General features: G+C 35.8%; 1 protein-coding gene across 1 annotated transcript in view; it reads right to left on the bottom strand.

Annotated features, from left to right (window-relative positions):
• Positions 1-808: 808 nt before the first annotated feature.
• LOC6036051 overlaps positions 809-21,248 on the bottom strand; it is a 747,764-nt gene continuing 727,324 nt past the window's right edge. The window contains exons 16-18 of the mRNA XM_038257515.1: positions 17,502-17,700; positions 17,294-17,352; positions 809-1,864 (exon numbers count right to left, since the gene is read on the bottom strand). Of these exons, the coding sequence (XP_038113443.1) occupies positions 1,439-1,864; positions 17,294-17,352; positions 17,502-17,700 (684 nt within the window). The 3' untranslated portion in view covers positions 809-1,438. The remainder of the gene's footprint in view (positions 1,865-17,293; positions 17,353-17,501; positions 17,701-21,248) is intronic.

The following is a 21,248-nucleotide window of genomic DNA, read 5'->3' as shown; positions in this document are numbered from 1 at the left end:
ACGGTTCTGACAGGCCGATCGTCTCCGATCACTCTGAACTGAAAACATTTTTTCTCTGATGCGCTGCGTTATATTCATTCATTTGGGTTGCCTAAAATAAAAGTTATCAATTAAATTGTGCATTTATTTTGATTTCATAACATTATAGACACCATTCAAAGAAACTTCCACCAAGTAAAAATCAAATTGATGGCAAACTGATGGCGTGAAGACAAAATGACTGCCGCGCTGGCATTTTGTGAGAATGGCTCTCCGCTGAGCATGGTAGTGTGTGAGTGTCGTCGAGCGACGGAGTAGGCAACAATTTTCACGATGTATTTGTTCGCTGAGTGAACAGTTCGGGCCACTCGCTGGCTGCTTGCGAGTATCATTCGCTCATGAATGCTAGCGGGTTAGAATAGGCGACGAATTGATAGGCGATGAGTGAGTGGTTTCTGTTCATTGAACCGAAAATCAGGACCCTTGCTTGACAACGATTGGACTTAGGACAATGTTCAATATGGAGACTTTTATGTAAAATAGTTTTAGTAAATGATTTTCGCATTTTTTAAGGTGAGTGGCTCCATCTTGCCTTTTTCGTGAGTCTTTTTGTAACATTTCAATTTTAATTCGGTTTTATTTGTGAATAATCAAGTTACAATGAGTTCATTTAGGTACACAACAGAGTTTTGGTGTTCCTTTCAGCTGTGTTTTACACCGTAATTCAATCGAAAAATTATTACTTATAACTATGGAATAGATAAGAGTAAGAAAAAGTTTTCAAAAAACTTACAGAAATACACTTTTTGTAACATCTTAGGCTATTTTCAAAAAAAAAAAATTAACGAAAAATAATCGTAGCCTTACCTTCAAATTTGACTTTCAAACTTTAAAATCAAAAAATCTCATAAAAGTGGCGTGTTTTTTGTTCTTTCAATGTATTTATTTCGGAACTTAAGTTCCAACGTACATTTTTGTGTCCCCCAATCTTGAATCTTGACAATCTTAAAAAATACGTAATTTAGAGATAAAAAGTGATTTTTTTTTCGTGTTCCCATTTTTTCTGAACAGTACTAAATTTTAGAGAATAACTCGCAAACTAAAATGCATCGTACTCCTGACAAGGACTCTCTAGCATTTTACGTTAAATACTGTTTACGAAAATTTTCAAACTTTCATGTCTGTTTTGCTGTGATAAGAAATGAAAAAGGATTGAAATAGCAGTTTATTTTACAGTTAGCTATGAAACGATATAACATGAAAAAATAAAATCTCAGTGAGAAAATGAAGAAACCCTAAACAATCCTGCCAGCACCAAATCCGTTCCAGAAAATTGACCCTAATCTACTTTCAGTTAAAAACCTCTCACACAGTTAGCTAAATTACACTCTTGACTAACACACACACAAACACCCACACGCACTATATGAAAACCCAGCCCCCAACCAGCACCACGAGACTAGACACAACTCTCGGGTACCCTCGTGGTCATTAGCATGTTTTTGATGGTATGTACATTGATGTCGTAATCGTTTGGATTAACTCCCTGGGCACCACCCCCACCCCCACCCATTCCGCCCATCGTCCCTCCTCCGTTGGGCACCGGGCCACCGGGCGGCTGACTTGATGGATGGTACAGTCCTATCGTCGGTCCACCCCCTTGGTGGTCCAGCCCGGAGCTCGTGTAGAACGGTCCCAGCTTGAAGCCACCAACCGACGAGGGGTCTCCCAGCCCGCCGGACGAGGGAGGACGCAACTGGCCACTGCCACCACCCACGATGACCGGCGTGGACGTCGTGCTGCTGCCGCTGATGTGGGCCATGTGCCCCGCCGGGGGTATCAGCAGCTCCGTCGGTCGTATGTCATGGTTCGGATAGCGATCGTACTGGAAGTGGGAGAGAGAGAGAGAGAAAGAGAGGGAGAAATCACAATTATTTAATTGATTTCGTGGAATCGCGCGTGCAATTAATTAGTGGAACAGCTCCCCAACCAGAAGCTTTCCCCTGAGAAGGATAGCAGAGCAAATCGGTTCGTCGTGAATCGATGCCAAAGTGACACACGATCTGGCGATAATGTGGATGGATTACATCGTGAGGATTTTTGAGAACTGATTGAGATTTTTTTTAACTGTTGTGATGAGATGAAACTGTGAAAAATATTTAGACTGGGCCGAATGGTTTTTTTCCAAAGTTTGTACCGTAAACTGGGGTCAATCGGGACACATGGGGCGAATTGGGACAGTAGTTTTAACCATGTTGGAGCAAAATATTTTAATTTTTCTGGTTGGTTTTGGTTAGAACAGACTCAGACCAACAAAATGTGTACATCCATTTCCAAATTTAAAAGCTTTAAGTGCTCTAAAAACTGCTGTCCCTATTCAGACTGAAGTCCCGATTCACCCCAGATTACGGTATGCAAAATTAGTGCTGTTCGCTACTCCTACATATTGCATGCAATTTTTGCTTGTATGCAACAGCGATGAACAGCCTCCATCAGGGTTGTTAAAATATCAAAATATCAGCTCTCATCAACTACAATTATCCCGCCTGAATAATCACGCCTCAAATACAACTGCTCTTCTCTCTTCATTGAAACTCTCAGCGCCGAACATAGCCGAACACGTTTTCGTGTTTACCCACTCGCGATTGACATTTTCCTTTTCTCTCTCATTCCCGCTTCCACGATCATCCTACCGCAACAGCGTTTAACCACAAAAGCCGCCACAAAACCAATTTTGCAAACGCAGATTAACGGGACGTCATGCGTGGTCGGCTTCTAATCGCCATCTCGCGTTCTCTCATTGCAGTTTTCGGAGAGATTGAGAGACTCAGCGGTGAGAGCGCATAGTCGAGGAAAAGGGGAGGAGTGATAGAGAGAGAATGACATCGCTGGGAATCACAAGACACAAGAAGAGATCTTACAAGCTATAGTGACGGCCGCTATACTCTCGGATATTTTTGGTGCAGAGATAATCTATTGATAGCATTTCTATCACTCATTTGCAACACTGGCCTCCATACAAACTTTTTTTTTTTTTTTTTTTCTAAAACATCCTTTATTTTTCTATTGCATTGTATCTTTACAAAATGCAGGCACCACACACGACGACATCAATTCCCTAAGCTTTTTTAACAAATGTTCAAATAATCCTCAAAATACTTCTTCACTAAAGCTTTCGAATTCCATCTAAACTCTCTTATGCTCCTCTGGAAAATAAACAAATTGAAACGGGGAAATTTATCCACACAGTAAGCGACAAAGTGTACAGCAAGCCACATCGCAGCCCTTTGGGGAAAACTTTCTGTATCAATACGCCAGAAAAACAAATCATCGATTTGCTTAGCCGAAACTGCGAACCTTTTTCGAAAAATTCCAAAAACCCAATCACGAATTTCTTTCCCCGCTAGACAATTACGAACTCGATGCAGATTAGTGTCAATCTCACCACAAACTTCACAAATTTCACTTTCCACTCTTCCTATATTATAATGCAATAATTTGCGCTTGTTTGGTACAAGATCGTTGAAAAGTAAATAAAGTTTAGATTTATCATGTGACAAAATATATGGTTGATTCATTAAATTCCAAAGTATGTTCCAGTTTATTGAAGGAAACTCTGTTTCAATACGTGGTGTAAAATTGTATTGATCAATGAAAGTACGGTATAGTTGTTTAGTACATTTAATTTGAATATTATCGTTAATCAGCCTTTTTGATTCCTCAATCCATTCCTTGCCATTTCTCGTTAATCTTTGTAAATGATTAAAATTCAATAAGTATTTTTCATTCTGAGAGTTATCATCTGTTTCTTTTAAAATATTTTTTATAAATAAAACTTTGCACTTGGCTTCTGGATCAATGCATCCCAATCCACCACGGTCCATATCTAAATACAGCTGTCTTTTATCAACTCTAAAAATATAACCTTTCCAAAGAAACATTCCCGAAATTTTCCTAATTGAAGCAATGTGCTTATTTTTTGGTGGTAAAACTTGTGAGAGATACCACAACTTAGATAAAATAAATGTGTTCAAATTCCAAACTTTTTGAATTAAATCCATTGTTCGAAAATTGTTCAAATTGATCCTATATTTTATCCCATTTATTAATTTTTCGTAGTTATAATCAATAGTATTGCTCCAATTGCTCTTAAAGGTCACGCCGAGCAAATTTAAATTTTCTGTTTCTTTAACCATAAAAGGGCCTCCCTTACAATTATTAATCCTCCAAAAACATGACTTATCTTTGTTTAACTTTATTTTTGAACATTTAGAGAAAGAGTCAATAATATTGAGGACAATATCAAACTCTTCATTGCTTCTAAGAAACACATTTAAGTCATCAGCGAAGGCAATTACTCTGAGAAACTTATTAAACGTAAGAACCCCGAGTATGGCCTGATCAATATTCCGAATAAGAGGTTCTATATATAAAACAAATAAAATCATACTTAAAGGACAGCCTTGACGGACCGAACACATTATTCTTATCTCCTCCGTAAGAAAACCGTTGAACAATATTTTAGAAGTAGCTTTCCCATATAAACACTTCAAGCAACTAATCAATCTATCTGAAAATCCAAACCTTTTTAAAACAATCCAAAGAAAATCATGACTTACTTTGTCAAAAGCTTTTTCGAGATCCAAACTAAGCAAAAAACCTTTGAAGCTCTTACTTTCAATAGATTTTGTTAAAATACGTCGAACATCATTAAGATTATCTGTGCATGAACGCCCTGCAATACATGCACTTTGTCCTATATCTATTAAATTTCCAATTTTTGATTGTATCCTATTAGCAATTATTTTTGTAAAAAGTTTATAATCTGTGTTTAATAAGCTGATTGGTCTTTGATTCTGTAAAAGAGATGTATCACCTTTTTTAGGTATCAAGGTTATTATTCCTTCTGAAAATTCTTTTGTGGGAATCAATTCTCCACTAAGATATGCATTAAAAAGTTTACAAATATCAAATTTTTAAAATTTCAAAGTGCGTTAGATAAAATTCATAAGGTAACCCTGTCCGGGCCCGGCGGCTTTTTACGGTTGCATAATTTTAAGGTTGCAGCGATTTCTTCAAAACTTATGTACTCTTCCAAACTTTGTTTTTCCTCAATCGTTAAATTCTTGGTTACAGAGTTCCATTTGCGATGCCTTTTCGTCGGGTCGCAAAATTTTCGCGTCCGTCGCAGTGTGTTTTTCTTTTTTTTTTTTCGCGTGCAATCATTTAAAATTCGCAAAATCATCTCAAGTTAAAAATTGCACTGTTCTATCTATGTTTTGGTTCTATCTTTCCACAGCCGGCTGTCTAAGACTAAACCATTTCATTTAAAATTTAACAACAGATAAACGGGAAATGTCTCATCCGCAGCATCCGATTGCTTGCCTTGAGAATAATACATAATATCGTTCAACAAACACTATGATTTTGGGTCGCATCATCATCTTCTATGATGAATCCTGACCAAACACCCTACCCTACTAACAAGTTTTCAGGTTCCTGGCGCTCGTGGGGTGTAAGCACAGAGTAAATCAGCTGCCCTAGTAGCAACCTGCGCTAACTAACAATCCCGTCCCTTAAAATCGAGGTCTACAAACTGACATGGCGGGCGCCGTTGGTGGCCAATGACTGTTACCTATTCGCAACTGATCTTGCTTTAGCAATCATGGTGTTTTATCTTTTCAGCGCATTCATACATGCTGTTGATAAGGGAAACACCACTAGATCGTCGAAGCCTATAATCAGTAGTGCTGAAAGGATATTACGGTTCTGTTCAGCAACGGAGGGGCAACCATGGGTGATCTCTCATGCTCATGCTCATGCTCAATCGTTAAATTCTTGGTTACATTTTGTAAGATGTCATCTGCTTCGTCTTGGTCAACAAGATCTGAAACATTATTGTACTGTTCCGAAAAGTAGCTGTGCACCATGGGGCCGATTTTGGCACTTTCAGTAACAATATTCCCATTTGAAATGTCTTTCAAACGTAGACCGAAAGAACTTCCACGATGTATCGAATTTGAAAGCTGATAAACTGTCATTTTTCCCCCCTCCGCAATTGTGCTCGACGCCATTTTTTCCCCAAGATTTTTCAACCGATTTTGTTCTAAATTCATTAGTTTAGATTTAACAATACTCATTTCATCTGCCACATTTTCCCCTTCAACTAAACGCTTCGATAAATTGTTTAGAGAACCCAAAAGAGCCGACTTAGAATTCCTGACAGTAAGATTTAAATTGTAACTTTCATTTTTATAAAATTGTTTTACTTTATTTTTAAAATGTTGATTCCACCACCTGTTAAAGTTATAATTATATACATACCTTTCCTTAAGATTTTCATACTCTTGTTTAAATTTTTCAGTTATAATATTCATTGAAAGTAAAGAAGGGTTGACTTTCCAATAGCCACGCCCTTTTGTCAATAAGTTCCCATTTAAATATTTTATTTTAATTACAACAGAGTGATGATCCGAGAAAGCGAGGGGCAATGTAGAGCAAGCTACAACATTTTCCACCAAACTAGAAGGTGCATAAACCCTATATAGTCTGGAGGCGGAATCACCTCGATAAAAGGTGAATTGGTTTTCTTTTCTAAGTTTAGCAATATCTTTATAAGCAAATAGATCAATCAAACTTTTTAATCCACAAGAAAAATTCTTGTAGGGCCCTTTAGTGTCGGCCGCGTCCAAAATACAATTAAAATCTCCCCCAATCAACGTTGATGCAGAATTAGGTTTGTTTAAATGTACAGTCAAAGCTTCAGTAAATAAATTATCCCGTTCCTTCTTCATATTACTTCCAGAGTGCGCATAAATATTTACAAAATTTACATTATTTACAATTACTGAGATAACTCTACCAGATGGATCATAAATACAATCAGAGTAATCAAAAGTTTTCCTTATAAGTATTGCTGTTCCCTTACGATCTAAACTAATATTTACTAAAGCATTATGTGTAAAAATAAAAGAAAAATCCTCATAACTAACTTCTTGCAAAAAAATTATATCGATGTCGTGGTTATATACAAAATCCTTCAATAATCCCTTGTTAACTGTCGTGTTGGTGCTGTTTAAATTTATGGTAGCAATAGAATACGAATAGTTCATTGTGTTAGTGTGACTTGAGTTAGTAATATCATTATTAGTATATCGATGCCTCTGTGCTCTCTTATTCTTAGCTTGCTGGTTTTCCTATCTAGTTAGCATAAGAGAGCACAGAGGCATCGATATGTTAGTATGGTTAGTATTGGTTAGTATTGGCGTATCGTTTGTGTTAGTAAAGGTGTCCGAAGAGAGTCAGTGTGCTGGTGGGCATAGGTCATATCCGGAAAAGGAGTGTGGGTACGATGAAATAGTTTACTTGTTGTCGTGTGGTGATCGTTGATCGGAAGCCGATCTCGTTCGTGGTCCCGTCGGCTTCGGCAGCGCCAACGCCGCCAGCAGATCGGCACCTTGGGCTGGTACACAGCTAAAAAAGTAGTAATCCAGCTGCGTGTAAAAGGCTCGGGTGTAAAATAAATATTGCATTATTTTATGCTATTTTATGTGATTTTACACCCTGAAATATGTAGCCTGTCAATATGGGAAACCTACTTGACCGAAATGTCAAGCTGACATATACGTTTATCCTTTCCATTTTTCATCGGTCTGATAGCCGAGTGGGCTAAGGCGCCAGTTCTCACTGTTGGTGCTGGGTTTGAATTCCGTCGGTTGCCACTTTTTTTTGTGTTTGCCAAAATTGTACATGCAGTGTGTAATATTAAGTGTTTATTTTGACGAAGGTGATGTGCATGCTTTTACATGCGATTTTACCATCGGATTTTTTGCTGTGTACGATGAACTGCTTTCCTTCTATCGCATCTGACTCGGATGCGTCCGACTCGATGGGCTTTCGTGGACGACCACGCTTCCCCTTGCCCTTCTTGCCTTTACCCTTCGCCTCAGTCCAGGCGTCGTCCGTCTCCATCGAAGCTGCGCCGTTTGGCGAAACTTCTCCTTCGTTTTGCTGGTTGTCGTCGTCTTCGTCCATGGACTGATCGCCGCTCTCCTCCGCGACCTCGTCTCCTCCACCCTGCGGCTGCGCAAGCTGCTCTACAGGAGCCGTAAACTCTGGAGCAACAGGCTCCACGTGGTCTTCGAGGTTAGGTTTGCTGCTGGGTGCTGGGGGTTTGGGGTTAAGTACCACCATTCCAAATGCGGGCGATGCGCCCACCGGTTCCGCAGGTGTTCCGTTTGCAACTATGCTAGCAAAAGATCCGCCAGCTGGTGTCGCCGCCGCGGCCAGCCGCTTGTTGACACTGTTCCGTTTCGGGCAGGTCGCCTTCAGGTGATCAAGTGCCCCACACCCGAAGCATTTGTTCTGCAATCCGTCGTAGTAGATCCTTGCCTTGCAGTGCTGGATTGTCCGCTGCGCAGGGATCTCCGACACCAGCTCGATGTGGAGGCCCCTGACCCCGTTCCAGATCGGGAAACCAGTTTCCACCGAATACCGTTCCCGCACCAACTGCTGGATGGCACCGTACTTGGACATCGTCGTAACGATGTGCCGATCGTCCACTTCCGGGGGAAGTCCGAAAATCCGGACGTACTTGAACGTACCTGCGGCCGCCTGTACTTTTACTTCCAGGGAGGTTCCGTTGTCGTAGTCGAACTTGACCTGCGGCCCCAGTTTGGTCAGGGCATCGCGCATCATCGGTTCCGTTTTGAACCGCACGAACACGCTGTGGTCATCGCGGTACATTGCGCTCAAGTCCTCGCTGGTCCATCCTTGTTTGTTGAAGAACTTGAAGATTTCCGCGTTGTTCGGATTCCGGGCCACAGCCCCAAACCGGAGCTTGATGGTGAATTCCCGTTTCGGTTCCATTTTGGGTGCTACGACCCGAAAAATTCCACAAAGGAAAAAATCTCTGGCAAACAATGCCAGTCAAACAATAGCTTTTTGCTTTCACAGAAGGCACAATATGCGTTAGCCACTGGAGAAACACTTCTATCTCGCTTGAAGTCTGTCAGCGAACTGAGACTTTGGAGAAAAACCATTCGGCCCAGTCTAAATAAAAAAAAAAAAACTTAATTGCACGAGTTTCATTTTTGTAATTTTGTGTAGGTCAGTGTAATTATTGGAGTACATCCGAGTAACCCCAAAAATGTACAGCAAAATGTAAAGCGGCCAGGCCTACTGCAATGCATTAGCCGCAGAGACGGATTCTGAGAACGGATTACATTTCACAGAATCAACAGAACAGGAGAGAAAGGATGCGTGGACATACCGTACCAACATACCATCTTCAAAATATACCGCCAGGTGGTGTCCCGATCTTCAGAATCCAGGTTCTTCTTAGGAGACAGGTTGATAGCCATACAATGTGCCAGTTCTCTGTGCAATTTGCATGTAAATCAATCGATACATTTTTTTTTCGATTTTCTCTAAATAATGTTCTTAGTGCAAAACAACCAAATTTGCACAAAACATCGTATTGTTAAAAAAACAATTCAAATTTCAATATATTTAATTGCTAAAATTATAATGAAGTGAAAATCGATGCAACATTTCGCGTCTTATGAAAAAATGTGTCTGGAAAAAAGATAAGAAAACTTTCCTATTTTGCTATAAAAACTGTTATGTAGTATTTTAAATGTATTCACAATTTGCGTCGTTTGATACACATGTTACAAGTTATGAAAACTTTAGTATTTTAAAAAAATACAATATTACGTGCACCAATAAATATTCAATATTGCTCAGTATTATAAATCATGGTAATATTACATCCGGGAATGTGCAATTTTACCTCTAAAAAAGTGTAAATTTACTATTTTTTCATTCAAAGTTGAGGTAAATGTGAGTTTAAGTATTTATAATATACTCATTTTGCAATGTATTACAATTTGTATTTTGTTTTAAAGTACCGTAAAATGGGGAGATTTTGATAGCCGGGGTGACTTTGATAGGGTTGAGATTTTTCCGCAAAATGAAGAGTGCAAATGAAATACGTACTGAATGGTATAGAATCATACTGACCGTGTTAGAGAAGTGTTCAAAGTAGGTACCTCAAGAAAAACTTTTTGTAAAATTTTGAAAGTTAGTTTACTATAATTGAGAAAATTTGATGAATAGCATAATTTAATCTTCTCAAAGTTTCATGATTTTGATTCGGACAACAGGATGCATTTTTCGGATTCTTTGGACAATTTTTCATTAGGAGAAGGCATAATAAGTTTGTAAATGTAAGTGTTTTTTAACATAATTAAAAAAAAAATCTTCAAATTTATAGGCATTTTCAGTTGAAAAAAATCATATAAAATGTGGAAACTTCTGATTCGTGCTTCGAATTCAGTTTAAAAGATCAAAAAATGACTTTTTAACATTTTTTCCTGAAATTTATATTTAGTTAGTTAAAAAGCTTATAAACTAAGAAAACTAAACTTAAGCATTGATTTTTTTTCTTAAAACCTATATAACAGGGGTGCCCAAAGTATGGCCCGCGGGCCAAACGTGGCCCGCGAGGTGCGATATTTTGTGGCCCGCGGACCAATTTTGAATGATCATGTAAAATGGCCCGTTGACCACTTGTAAAGTTATTTTATACTTTTTCAAAATTAGGGTTTATTTTAAACTTTTATATGCTAATCTTTTTTATTTTTTTGTTAATAAAAAACTTATGATTTGTCAATATTTTGATCCCCACTTTAGGATACAAATAATTTGTTCAAAATATTTTATAATTTAAACAATTTCACACGTTTCAATGTGAGTGAAACTAGTAAATATCGTCAAAACTTTCATCAAACATTTTTAGAAATATTAAAAAAACGTTCAAGTTTGACTTAGGTAGAATTCTGTAATAGTTGCAAAAAATAAAAATTTTCTTTATTAATTTGCTGGTCATATTGACCCTTTTATGAATTGACCCTCAAACTTACATTGCACTTCCTTCGGGATTCGAACTCATTACAGTTAGATAACGTATCTGATTGACTATCAAATGATTCAGGCAGACAAAATGTGGAAATCGGAGGATCAAGTTTGCAGCAAATATTTTACAAAGCTTTCGTCGAACAACCCACCCCTCCTCAATTATTAAAAAATTGGCTCGAAAAACCAGAAACAAAAATATATTTTCAAAAAACTTAAAAAAATAAATAAATTTAAGTGCATTCAGCTGAAATTAATTAAATATGCATTCCCTTGCATTTAGAATCATTTGTGCATGTTTGGGTTTATTAAAAATATTTTGAATTTCAGTGAATTTTCGATGAAATAAATGAATGTTTTTTCGCTTTTTTTTTTTTAAATAATGATTGCAGTTTGACTATACGGAAGCTTAAAACATTTTCTAAAAGTTTTTTTCATTGAAATGTTGGAATTCTGGCTCTCAACGATTTTTTATTAGCCACACATAAAATTACGCCTTTAGATGAATTGTTCAACATGTAATGTCACCACCATTTTCGAAATATAAAAACAATTTTTTTTTTTGAAAGCACAAGTACATTCAGCTAATTTTTTTTTTCAAATACCAGAAACAACAAAATCAACAATATCGATAGAAAACCGTTATTTTGTTTTCTATTATTTTAAATAGATTTTTTTTTAAATAACAGAAATGTAATCTTTTAAATTAAAATAACGTAATTTATTTTTTTTAATAACCTTTTTTGTAAATTTGGCCCGCAAGCTATGACGTGAAGGTGCGATAATGCCTCTTCTAAGATGTAATATTACCTCTATTTATACTTAAAAGAGACAAAGAAGAATGTTCAAGAATAGCTTAGTATGGAAAATCGAAAGACTTAACTTGAAACTAACTTGAAAATGAAGATAATAAATCGAGATCACGCCTCTCGGGTGTTCACGTCAAATGTATCGATTTCCAAGTCTTTTGCATGAAAAATCATGTTTCAAATTATTGTTATATTACAATTCAAAAATATATTTAATTTTTTTATCCAACAAAAATTGCAGTTTTCGGCAACTTTTCACCATATTTGTTTTATACCCATGTCCAAGTTTGCATACTTTGCAGTCATGCTGCATTTGCCTCATCGATTATGCTCCCTGATGCTCGCGCCCGAGTGTTCGCTTTTACAGCTGGGCTCTTGTGCTAGAATTTGTAAAAGCTCTAAAAGTTCCCATTAATATGCAAAGCACCTACCTGCCCGGGCAAAATGCACCTCTCCAGACAGGTCGGCAAACATGCCACACACAATGCTGATTTGTGCAGAGAGAGAGAGAGGAAGGGGTGGCAAAAGCACTCGTTTCTGTGCAGACGTCATTAAACAAAATCAATCACTCCGGCCAAACCTCGTTGCAAACCCCTCCCCGGTGCGGAAAAGCTTTACACATTCACGTGCCCCCCGCTGGAAGGTATGCAATCCACCCGGGCTCACACGGTGGCCTGTCCGTGCCAAAAGTGGTTCCCACTCCCACTTCTTTCTCCATTAAACTCCTTCACTCGGAGTTCCTTGCGAGTGCAATCGATTTCTCCCATCAACGGGCATGTTTTGCACATGGTGTACAAGACATGAAAATTTAATAGCTCTAAAATATCAATGAAACTCGACTCCAAGCCGAGCCAAGCATTCCATTTGCCCCTTCCCCAACCTTCAAATTCTTGTGCTCATGAGGGAAAAGGCACCCGGGTGGTGGTGTAAAGTCAACTAACGCTGCCAGCTTTTCTCACTCTCGATTGAACTTGGAAAACACACATACATTCGAACAAGGTGGCAACTAGGAAGGGGGAAATGGTGATGGGTGCTTAACCCACACGGAGACGGAAGTGGTGTTCCGCCCCCTCTCCATAATATCGACATCTTGAAGGAAACTGGTTCCGGGCCAGCGTCAGGACGTCAGGAGCAGTGCGATACAAAATGCACTTTGGGAGGGGAGGTTGGGGTAAAATGAAGAAATTGGAGATATTTTATAGTGAACAGTAGTGTTTTTTAATCTTTAGTTTCAATTATTGGAAAACAAATCTGTCTTTGATTGACTTTTTTCAATTCACTAAGCAGTTTCCAAAAACTTATATCGATGTTGTTGAAACTAAATTTTAATTTTCAAGCCTAATTTTCAAAATTTGTAAGCAAAAAATATCACAAAATGCTTGAAACATCATAACAGTTATGCAACTATCAAAAAATTGTTGAATATCAATGATTTATGGAATTATTGTTTTTCCTGTGGTCCCAACATATTTTTAAACAAACTAAAAAGCCTTCATTTGATAAAAAAATACATAAATAAAAGTTATACAACGTATCCTAAGTAGTTTATAATCGACAATTTTTAATTTTCAGCAATAGGGGAAATGTTCAAAGGAAAAGGGGAGAGAATACAAAGATCTTGAAATAAAATTTGCATTTGCCTTAAAAATGTATCCTGCTAAAATTTGGCAGGGCTGTTGATACTATCAAAACATGCAAGAATCCCAAATTTCTGTCCAAATCGGACCACCCCCTAAATTTTGGTACCTCCCCAAACAATCGACTATTTGGCGATTTTTGAGCGTTTCCTATTTTCAAACGGCGATAGCTCAGGAACCACAAATCTTAGAAGGTCGGTTTAAAGCTTAATTTTGAAGGAACTTGGATATAGAATCCATTTCCGTGATCAAAATTTAGATTAAGATATTTATTTGTTGTACCTATATTGCGCATTTGAAAACATTAAATGACCGTATCTCAGAACAGCCCTGTTAATTTTTTTTAAGGTCGACCTCACCATCGCATTCCCCTGCCAATTTACATAAGAATCACTTATTGACAGAAATGAATATGTTTTGTTCCTGAGATTTCTAATTTTAAAGTTAAGAGTATTCTAGAATCGCCAATCGATTTTTTAAGGAGGTACCAAAATTGAGGGGGTTGTCCAATTTTGACGAAACTCGGGATTCTTGCATGTTTTGATGGTATCAACAGCCCAGCCAAATTTGAGCAGGATCGGAGAGTGTAATTTTCAAATTTGTATTTTTTCTTGCCCTTATTCTAATTCTAAATTATTTGTTGAATTGTGTAAAATAAGTACCGTAATCCTTGATAAACTTTGATAAACATTAAACTTTGAGAGGTTTTAGATTTATCCGCAAAATGAAGAGTTTAAATTAAATTAGACGGGATGGTATTGAACCATACTGACTTAACCATATATTGAACCATATATTGAACCATACTGAAATTAACCCAAAATCTTTTTTACCAAATTTTAATTTACAAAAAGCATCAGAAACCAAAAACCATTATTTTTTTAAGATCTTCAGATTGTATATTTTTCTTGTTTGACATTGCAAATGTTAAAAAAAAGTTTTTATTTTCTGGGATCAACTTTCATCGTATTTTAAACTACAGTCTAGACTCGATTATCCGACTTGGGATAATCGAATCATGAACAATGTGATTTTTTTCCTATTTTGATATCAAATTCAAGTTCAATGGACCATTTTAATCAAATTAGAGCGATTGATTGCCTATTAAATTACCAAATTCATTTTCTGAAAAAATAAAACAAAAAAAATCGTAATTATTATTTGAAATGAAATATTCCAAGGCCTTGGGATAATCGAGTCTGGACTGTAATACCTATCATCTTTTCATGTCAAAAACGTATGCATTATTTAATATTATGTCTCAGATTATGTTTTGAAACACTTTGTTGCGACTTAAAAGCTAACGGTTCAAGTTTTTTTTCATAAAAAAAAAACTAAGAAAACCACTTAAAAAATTGAAAAGTAACTGGAAAATTATAAAAACCAGCAATTAGACAAAAGATAACAATAAGAGTGTGTAGAATATGCCTAAAACTACCAATAAATAAATAAACCAAAAAAAAACCACGACTAAACAAGAATAATACAAAAAAAAAAAATACAGAGAGGTAAAATTTTCAGAGCAGCGGATTAAAATGCAGTTTTAACATGCTTTCACATTCAATAGTAAACTTAAAAAAAATGTTCTAAATTGCTCATTCAACCCACATTGTCCTCCCTTGAAAGTGTCCGATTCGATTACTCTCTTACTCTCACACTCTATGGTATCGTCGAAGAGGTTGTCCTGGACTTGTAGCGTAGTGTGTTGTAGCCAAGGAACCAATAAACGCCTGGTCGTTCAAGTTCAATGTGCCGAGCAAACGGAACAAGCTCAAACGACCAACTGAACAAACTATGTTGCTTTTCCTTACATCGAACTATACCTATAGTTTTCCCACCCTCTCCCCCGTAGAAGGAATTCAAGAAGGATGCGTTGTATTTGTGTGTGTGTGTGTGTATCGAGAAGGAAAAATAATAAACGAAAGTACATTTGTTAGAATGTCAGCAGCTTGTTCAGGAAACTTGTTCTTGTGCTCACACTTGACGCCGAGGAGGTGGGAGGTGATGTGGACCTTTCCCTTGGGGAAAGAGGAAGAAAAGGTGACCTGACCCGATTTAGGAAGTGTACAGGAAATGGAGCCATTTCGGGGAAGGCACGTCAAACTGTGAAATCCTGTCAGGAAATGTCCTCGGGTGTACACGTGCGCATATTGTTTCCAGATTGAGGTGGGCAGAACGGAATGCTGCACGAAAGCCAATTTCTCATGCTTTATTTAAGCGGGTGTAAACATGGTATCGATGTTTGAATGAAATGTGTTTAACTTCTTGTTGATGCTATTCTGAAATAAATGTGAAATAATTTATTGTAAATTCCAGTTGAAATTTTTCGAACTGTTAGTTCAATTCTTCGTTGGATTTACTTTCAATTAGTGCACTTTTGAATAATAAGCAACCCACTTTGCAGAATTGTTCCGCCTCATCAGTGCGGATTGACTGGCACTTGGGTGGCGAAATAATTGGATCAGCAGCACTCACTTTTAATCGTCCGAACAGAGATAATTGAAATCGATTTTCCCCTTCACCGAGCGAGCAATATTTTTCAATAGCCAACCTTCGCACAAATGATTTATCCCGAGAAACTGATAAATATTGTTTTCGTTTGATTAAAAACTAACAGAGTTATGGATAATCCTTTTTTAATTTTATTTTTTCTTGATTCTATGAGGTTATTCTCTTGTGAAATGTAATGACTTGAAATTTAAATAACAAGCCATGGTCTCAACACTTGAATAAAAAAAAAGTGTTTTAAAGTGCATTTTATACCTGCCCAGTTGTTTTGCAATCATTAGTTTTCAAAATACCCAACTATAGAAGACAAACTTTTTGCGGTGCTGTACATTGGAATTTCACAAAAACACGACATAAACTTTAAAAAATATTTGCAACGGCCTAAAGAAGAGGGATTTACAACATGACCAAAATTTACTCCTTTTTTAATTGCCAAATAAAACAAGTAAAATCTTTGAAAAATCAAAAATATGTTTTTTTTCCTTTTTAATGTTTTTCAAAAGTCCAAAATTGGTTTTAAATAATAGTTTATGCAACAAGTTGCAAAAAGAAGATTTTTTCAGCACGAGGTGTACATTTATCCAACGAGGTTGTCCGAGTTTTTTAAATACGACGAGTGCTGAAAAATCAAGTTTTGCAACGTGTTCAATACAACATTTTTTGCAATTCCGAAAAACACCCTTTGAATGAAATTATAGGTCAGTTTATTCGATTGCTCTAAGCCTGTCTAACAACCTCCATTCATATTTTTTGCACGTTTGGCGCTTTCATATCTTTCTGGAAACATTTTTTTCAAATGTTGTTTTTTGTTTTAATTTAAACAGTGGATTTTAAATTGAAACAAAAACAAATACCTTGCATGACACAGAATACAAATTACTGCATTTTAATTTTGAATTATTTGTAATATTTTCTAAACTACAACAAAATTTTACTTTACAAACATATCCAAGGATTGACGAAACGTTACAATATACTTTTGAAAACTTATTAAACTCTGAATTTAATAGCAAAAAAAAAAAAATTTTTTTTAGCCCCTAAAACATTTAATAAAATTATAAGGGAAAACAACTCTGTATTATAGGATTTATTTTAAAATGAGCTCTCTGTGTCGATTTTAAAGTGCTGTCGAGAGCGGGAGATATCAAATTACAGAACAAAAAGTCAAAGTATTCTTTTTGCAACAGAAGATATTTTTTTGATAATGATTTTTTTTTCTGAATTTGGAATAATTTAATTTTTTTCCGTACAGAATGATGAACACCTGCTTTTTATTAAGGTTTATACTTTTAAGACTAAATAAAAGAAGACTTTGAAAAGCAAAAACTAACGTCAATTTGAGCAATGAATTTCAATTTTATATTATTACCAAAAAAATTGCAGAAAATATCGAGCATTTCGCTACTTTTAAATGCTTTCAGTACCAAACAAATAAATACTTACATAGCTCCCGTTAGGCCATTTGGACGAATTGAAGCTGGAATCTTCCCCATCATTGGAAACTGCAAAAAACATCAACGAACATTCCATCAATATTTGCTCACGCAAAGTCAATCAACGGAAAACAAATAACTCAAGACGACACAAATCGAAACCACAATACCAAAAAAAAAAAAGAAGAGCAAAACAGAAATCTAAATCATCTTCTCACCGAACTGCGCCGGAATCACGTCCGGATCGCCCCTGTCGTCCTCCGAGGGGTCGGATTTTCCGTCAATCGCCCCACCATGGTGATGACCGCCCTGGGAACCGAGTCCCCCCGTGGCGCTTGCCGGAACGCCTCCCCCACCAGCTCCTGCTCCGCCTCCTCCTGCGCCGTGCTGCCACCGGGGACTTTGCTTGGAGTTTTTCTGTCGAGAGAACAGAACAAATTTTCCTAATTAATGGAACGGAAAATTTCCTCCCATAAATTCCACTTTATTGTGAGCACGTTAATTGAAACAATTGATTGTGTGTGTGTGTGTGTGTGTGGGAGTGCACGTGGCGAACCGAACCTATCAAAAACCGGGACAGTCCACGGACGGTGGGGGTGTCCCATTTCCGGGAAGGTGCGTGACCGGAAGACAGGAAATCGGAAATTTATGCATAGAAAGATTTGGAAATGAAATCTAGAACGTGATATATCGCGATTGCGTTCCGGCGGTCGAGATTGATTACATCACACAAAAGGGGAGTTTTAGTCGGTTTCTGGTAGAGGGGATTTGGAAATTATGTTTGGCGAATGAAGTTTTTTGCTGTGCAGTGAAAAATATTTTCAATGGTATAAATGTTTAATAAAATATTTATTTTTTATATAACGTCGTGTTTGTTGTTTTTTCGTGAGTGTAAAGGAGGTAACAGACTGTGACAAACAAACAAACAACTCGCACTTTTTCGTGTTTGCCAGTTTGTCGTTTCTGCAAACAAATGCTGGCAACCAAATAAAACAGACGAACTGTCAAAAAGTGCGAGTTTGTTTGCCGTAGCCTGATACCTCCTTAAGTAACAAAACATAAAGGTAATAATGGTTCTTGCTAAAAAAAGTGGTGCCAGCTTTAAAATATATTTTGTAGGTTCCGAGAAAGACTCTTTAGCGCAATAGGGTCCTAAAGTAAATTTTTATGTACAACGGTAGAGAACACGACTAAAAACCATTTCTGATAACTTTTTTTCATTTCTAGAGTTTTTTTAAAGGTCCTATAAACTATTGTCTTTCATATGTTTATAGGTCCCATTCAAAAAAAAAAACTCTAGATTTTGATGCAAAAAAATATAACAAGACAACATTTTTTCGATGGATCCCATTGGAAAAAGCTTTCACGTAGGAACTTTTCTGTCAAGAAGGGCCGAGATGTTATTTTTATAAATTGATTGAAAATTCAATTTCAATTCATTTGCGGTCGAACAAAGGGTCATTGTACTCAGAAAAATAATCTTTATCGTTGTGAACAGTAATATTTCAAATTACAGCGTAATTTTAGGACCCAACTAGTGCAAAAAACTCGTGTTCTAGATATTTTCAAGATGGAAAAATTAAGGTAAAACAATTGAGAGTACGACGCATAGATATTGAATAATGCGTTCAACATTGTCTTTGTTTGTGTCTGAGGTAAACATCAATTAGATCCGTTTTTTTACTGGACTAAAACCTTTATTGCATGTTTCGACTTTTTTTTAAGCCCAATTAATTTGACCAAGATATATTGCAGATTGGTATTTTCTTTTGAGAGATATAGCCACTTAAAATAAAGACACAATAAAATTGAAGATTTCTAAGTGTAACCCAAACAGCACAGAAACTAATGGATGGATTTCACCAAATTTTTAGCAATTTTGTTACGCATGAAAAAAAAGAGCAGTATACTATTCTGCCTCTTTTTTCTAATTCTATTTATTTTTTTTCTTCCCACTCCCTTCAAGTATCCTTAAAAAATGGAAAAAGAGGGAACAACAATGTTGTCAATGATAAAAATTTAAATTGTCGTTGAAAAAACTTGTGAAATCGATTGTAATTTTGTTTACAATGCATCTATAACGCTTGTTTATGCATTTTAAATCAAATAAAGACTTTACCATCTTTTTACAAATTTCGAATTTTGGTACCACAGATCGATACAAAACCTTAAAGTATAGGAAAAAAATATTTGTATTTTATTGATTAGTTAATAATTTGCAAATTGTTTGTTAGAAGTACACAGAAAAAAAGTTGAATTTTGGAAGGTTGAAAATTTGCTTGGTTGAATATTACCTCTTTTTGTTAGTAATTTTACGGAAAAAAAAATGTGTAAAAATGTGAACCTGATGAAAATTCATCAAAAACTGATGAAATTCACCAGTTTCTGATGAAATATTACAAATATTTTGACCCAAAATCTGGCACCATTTCCTGATGAATATTACCATAATTTTTTTATCTATGTATTAAATTGTTTTGACCCCCTTCTTAAAATTTCCCCAAAAAAATACTGACTAAAATAAACATATTCTTAGAAAAAATATAGTATTATCGGTTTTATACTGATAATTATTTGTATATTTTAATTCAAATATAGAGTTTTTAATCTTTTTCAGATTTTGAATTTTGGGATCGGTTAAAAAAACGTTAAAGTTAAAAAAAATGTTCATAAATTCTTTGAAATTTTGAAATTTTTAGATAGTAGCATTAATTTTTGCTTTAAATTTGCGATAAACAGGCATGAAATTTGCTCCCTCGCTCGACCTCGACAACATACGAGGGACAAAAACATTAAATTAAATTTGTAATTTTATTAAATATTTATATATATTTTTATTTTTGTATTTTATAAATATTAATTAAAATTCGGCTGAAAAAGCAAAAAAAAAATAATAATTGTACTTTTGGGCTTTTTGATTTTTTTTAAATTTTGGAAATCAGATCGAAATCAGACGTAACAGAGAAATTCCATGAATTAATTCATATTCTGCAAATTTGACAATGTATAGAGCACTTTGCACCTACCCTTTAAAATATGAAATAGTCTTATTTTACTTAAAAAAAATCTAATCGGTACTTTCAATTTTGAGCCGCTGATCAAAAATACTCAAAAACGCTTTGTTGTCATAAAAACGTATAGATTTGGTCATTTTTGATACAAGGACAACCATGACAAAAGCTTATTATGAAAGCCAAAATTTATAAGAAAAATCCTGACGAGAATGCTTAACTCTCTACAACCCAACCCCGCCTCTAGACGGGCTTCGATTTAAAAAATGGCCAAAAATCTATTTTTCAACCAATTTTAGATCCTTAAAAAGCATTGGAAAGAAGAACTCTCAGAATTTTAGAAAAATTAAGGGGTTGGAAGTTTTACTTGTTTTATGTGACTTTGCCAATGTTTTTAAAAATGTAATTTTTTTAGGGGTCAACTTTTTCTGTGTTTTTTTACTGACATTTCCTATATTTTAAGTAAAAAGAAGTATGCAAAATGTAATGATAGAAGGTGGTAGAATAGGCCAAATACTACCAAAAACAAACATAAACTAAACAAGATAAATGCAAATTAAAATACTAAAAATGAAACAAGAAAAACGTAAAACAAGAGAAGTGAAGTTTTCGTAGAACAAAAGTTGCTCAAAATGACCTCCTGAACACGGGAAAAATAAAAATCTTTGGGCAGTAGAGGGTTAAGATATTATAAGAGTTTTGCCATAGGTTTGAAAAATATCTTAAATTTTTGGAAAAATTAATGTTTTACCTACTTGCAAAAAATTCAAAAAGTTGAAAAGACAAACAATTAAAAATAATACAAACGGTAATAAAAAATGCATTAGTTGATAATTCATTGCATTAGCACCAAGAGTCATTAATGTTTAATTTTGTTCAAAGTGTAGAGAAATTTAAAAAAATGTTCTAGAATTATACATTATCCAACGCTTATTTTGGTAAAGGTTTTTACAA

The sequence above is a fragment of the Culex quinquefasciatus genome, chromosome 2 (assembly GCF_015732765.1).
Source record: "Culex quinquefasciatus strain JHB chromosome 2, VPISU_Cqui_1.0_pri_paternal, whole genome shotgun sequence".
Classification (NCBI taxonomy): Eukaryota; Metazoa; Arthropoda; class Insecta; order Diptera; family Culicidae; genus Culex; species Culex quinquefasciatus.
This window is presented reverse-complemented; position numbering and strand designations above follow the sequence as displayed.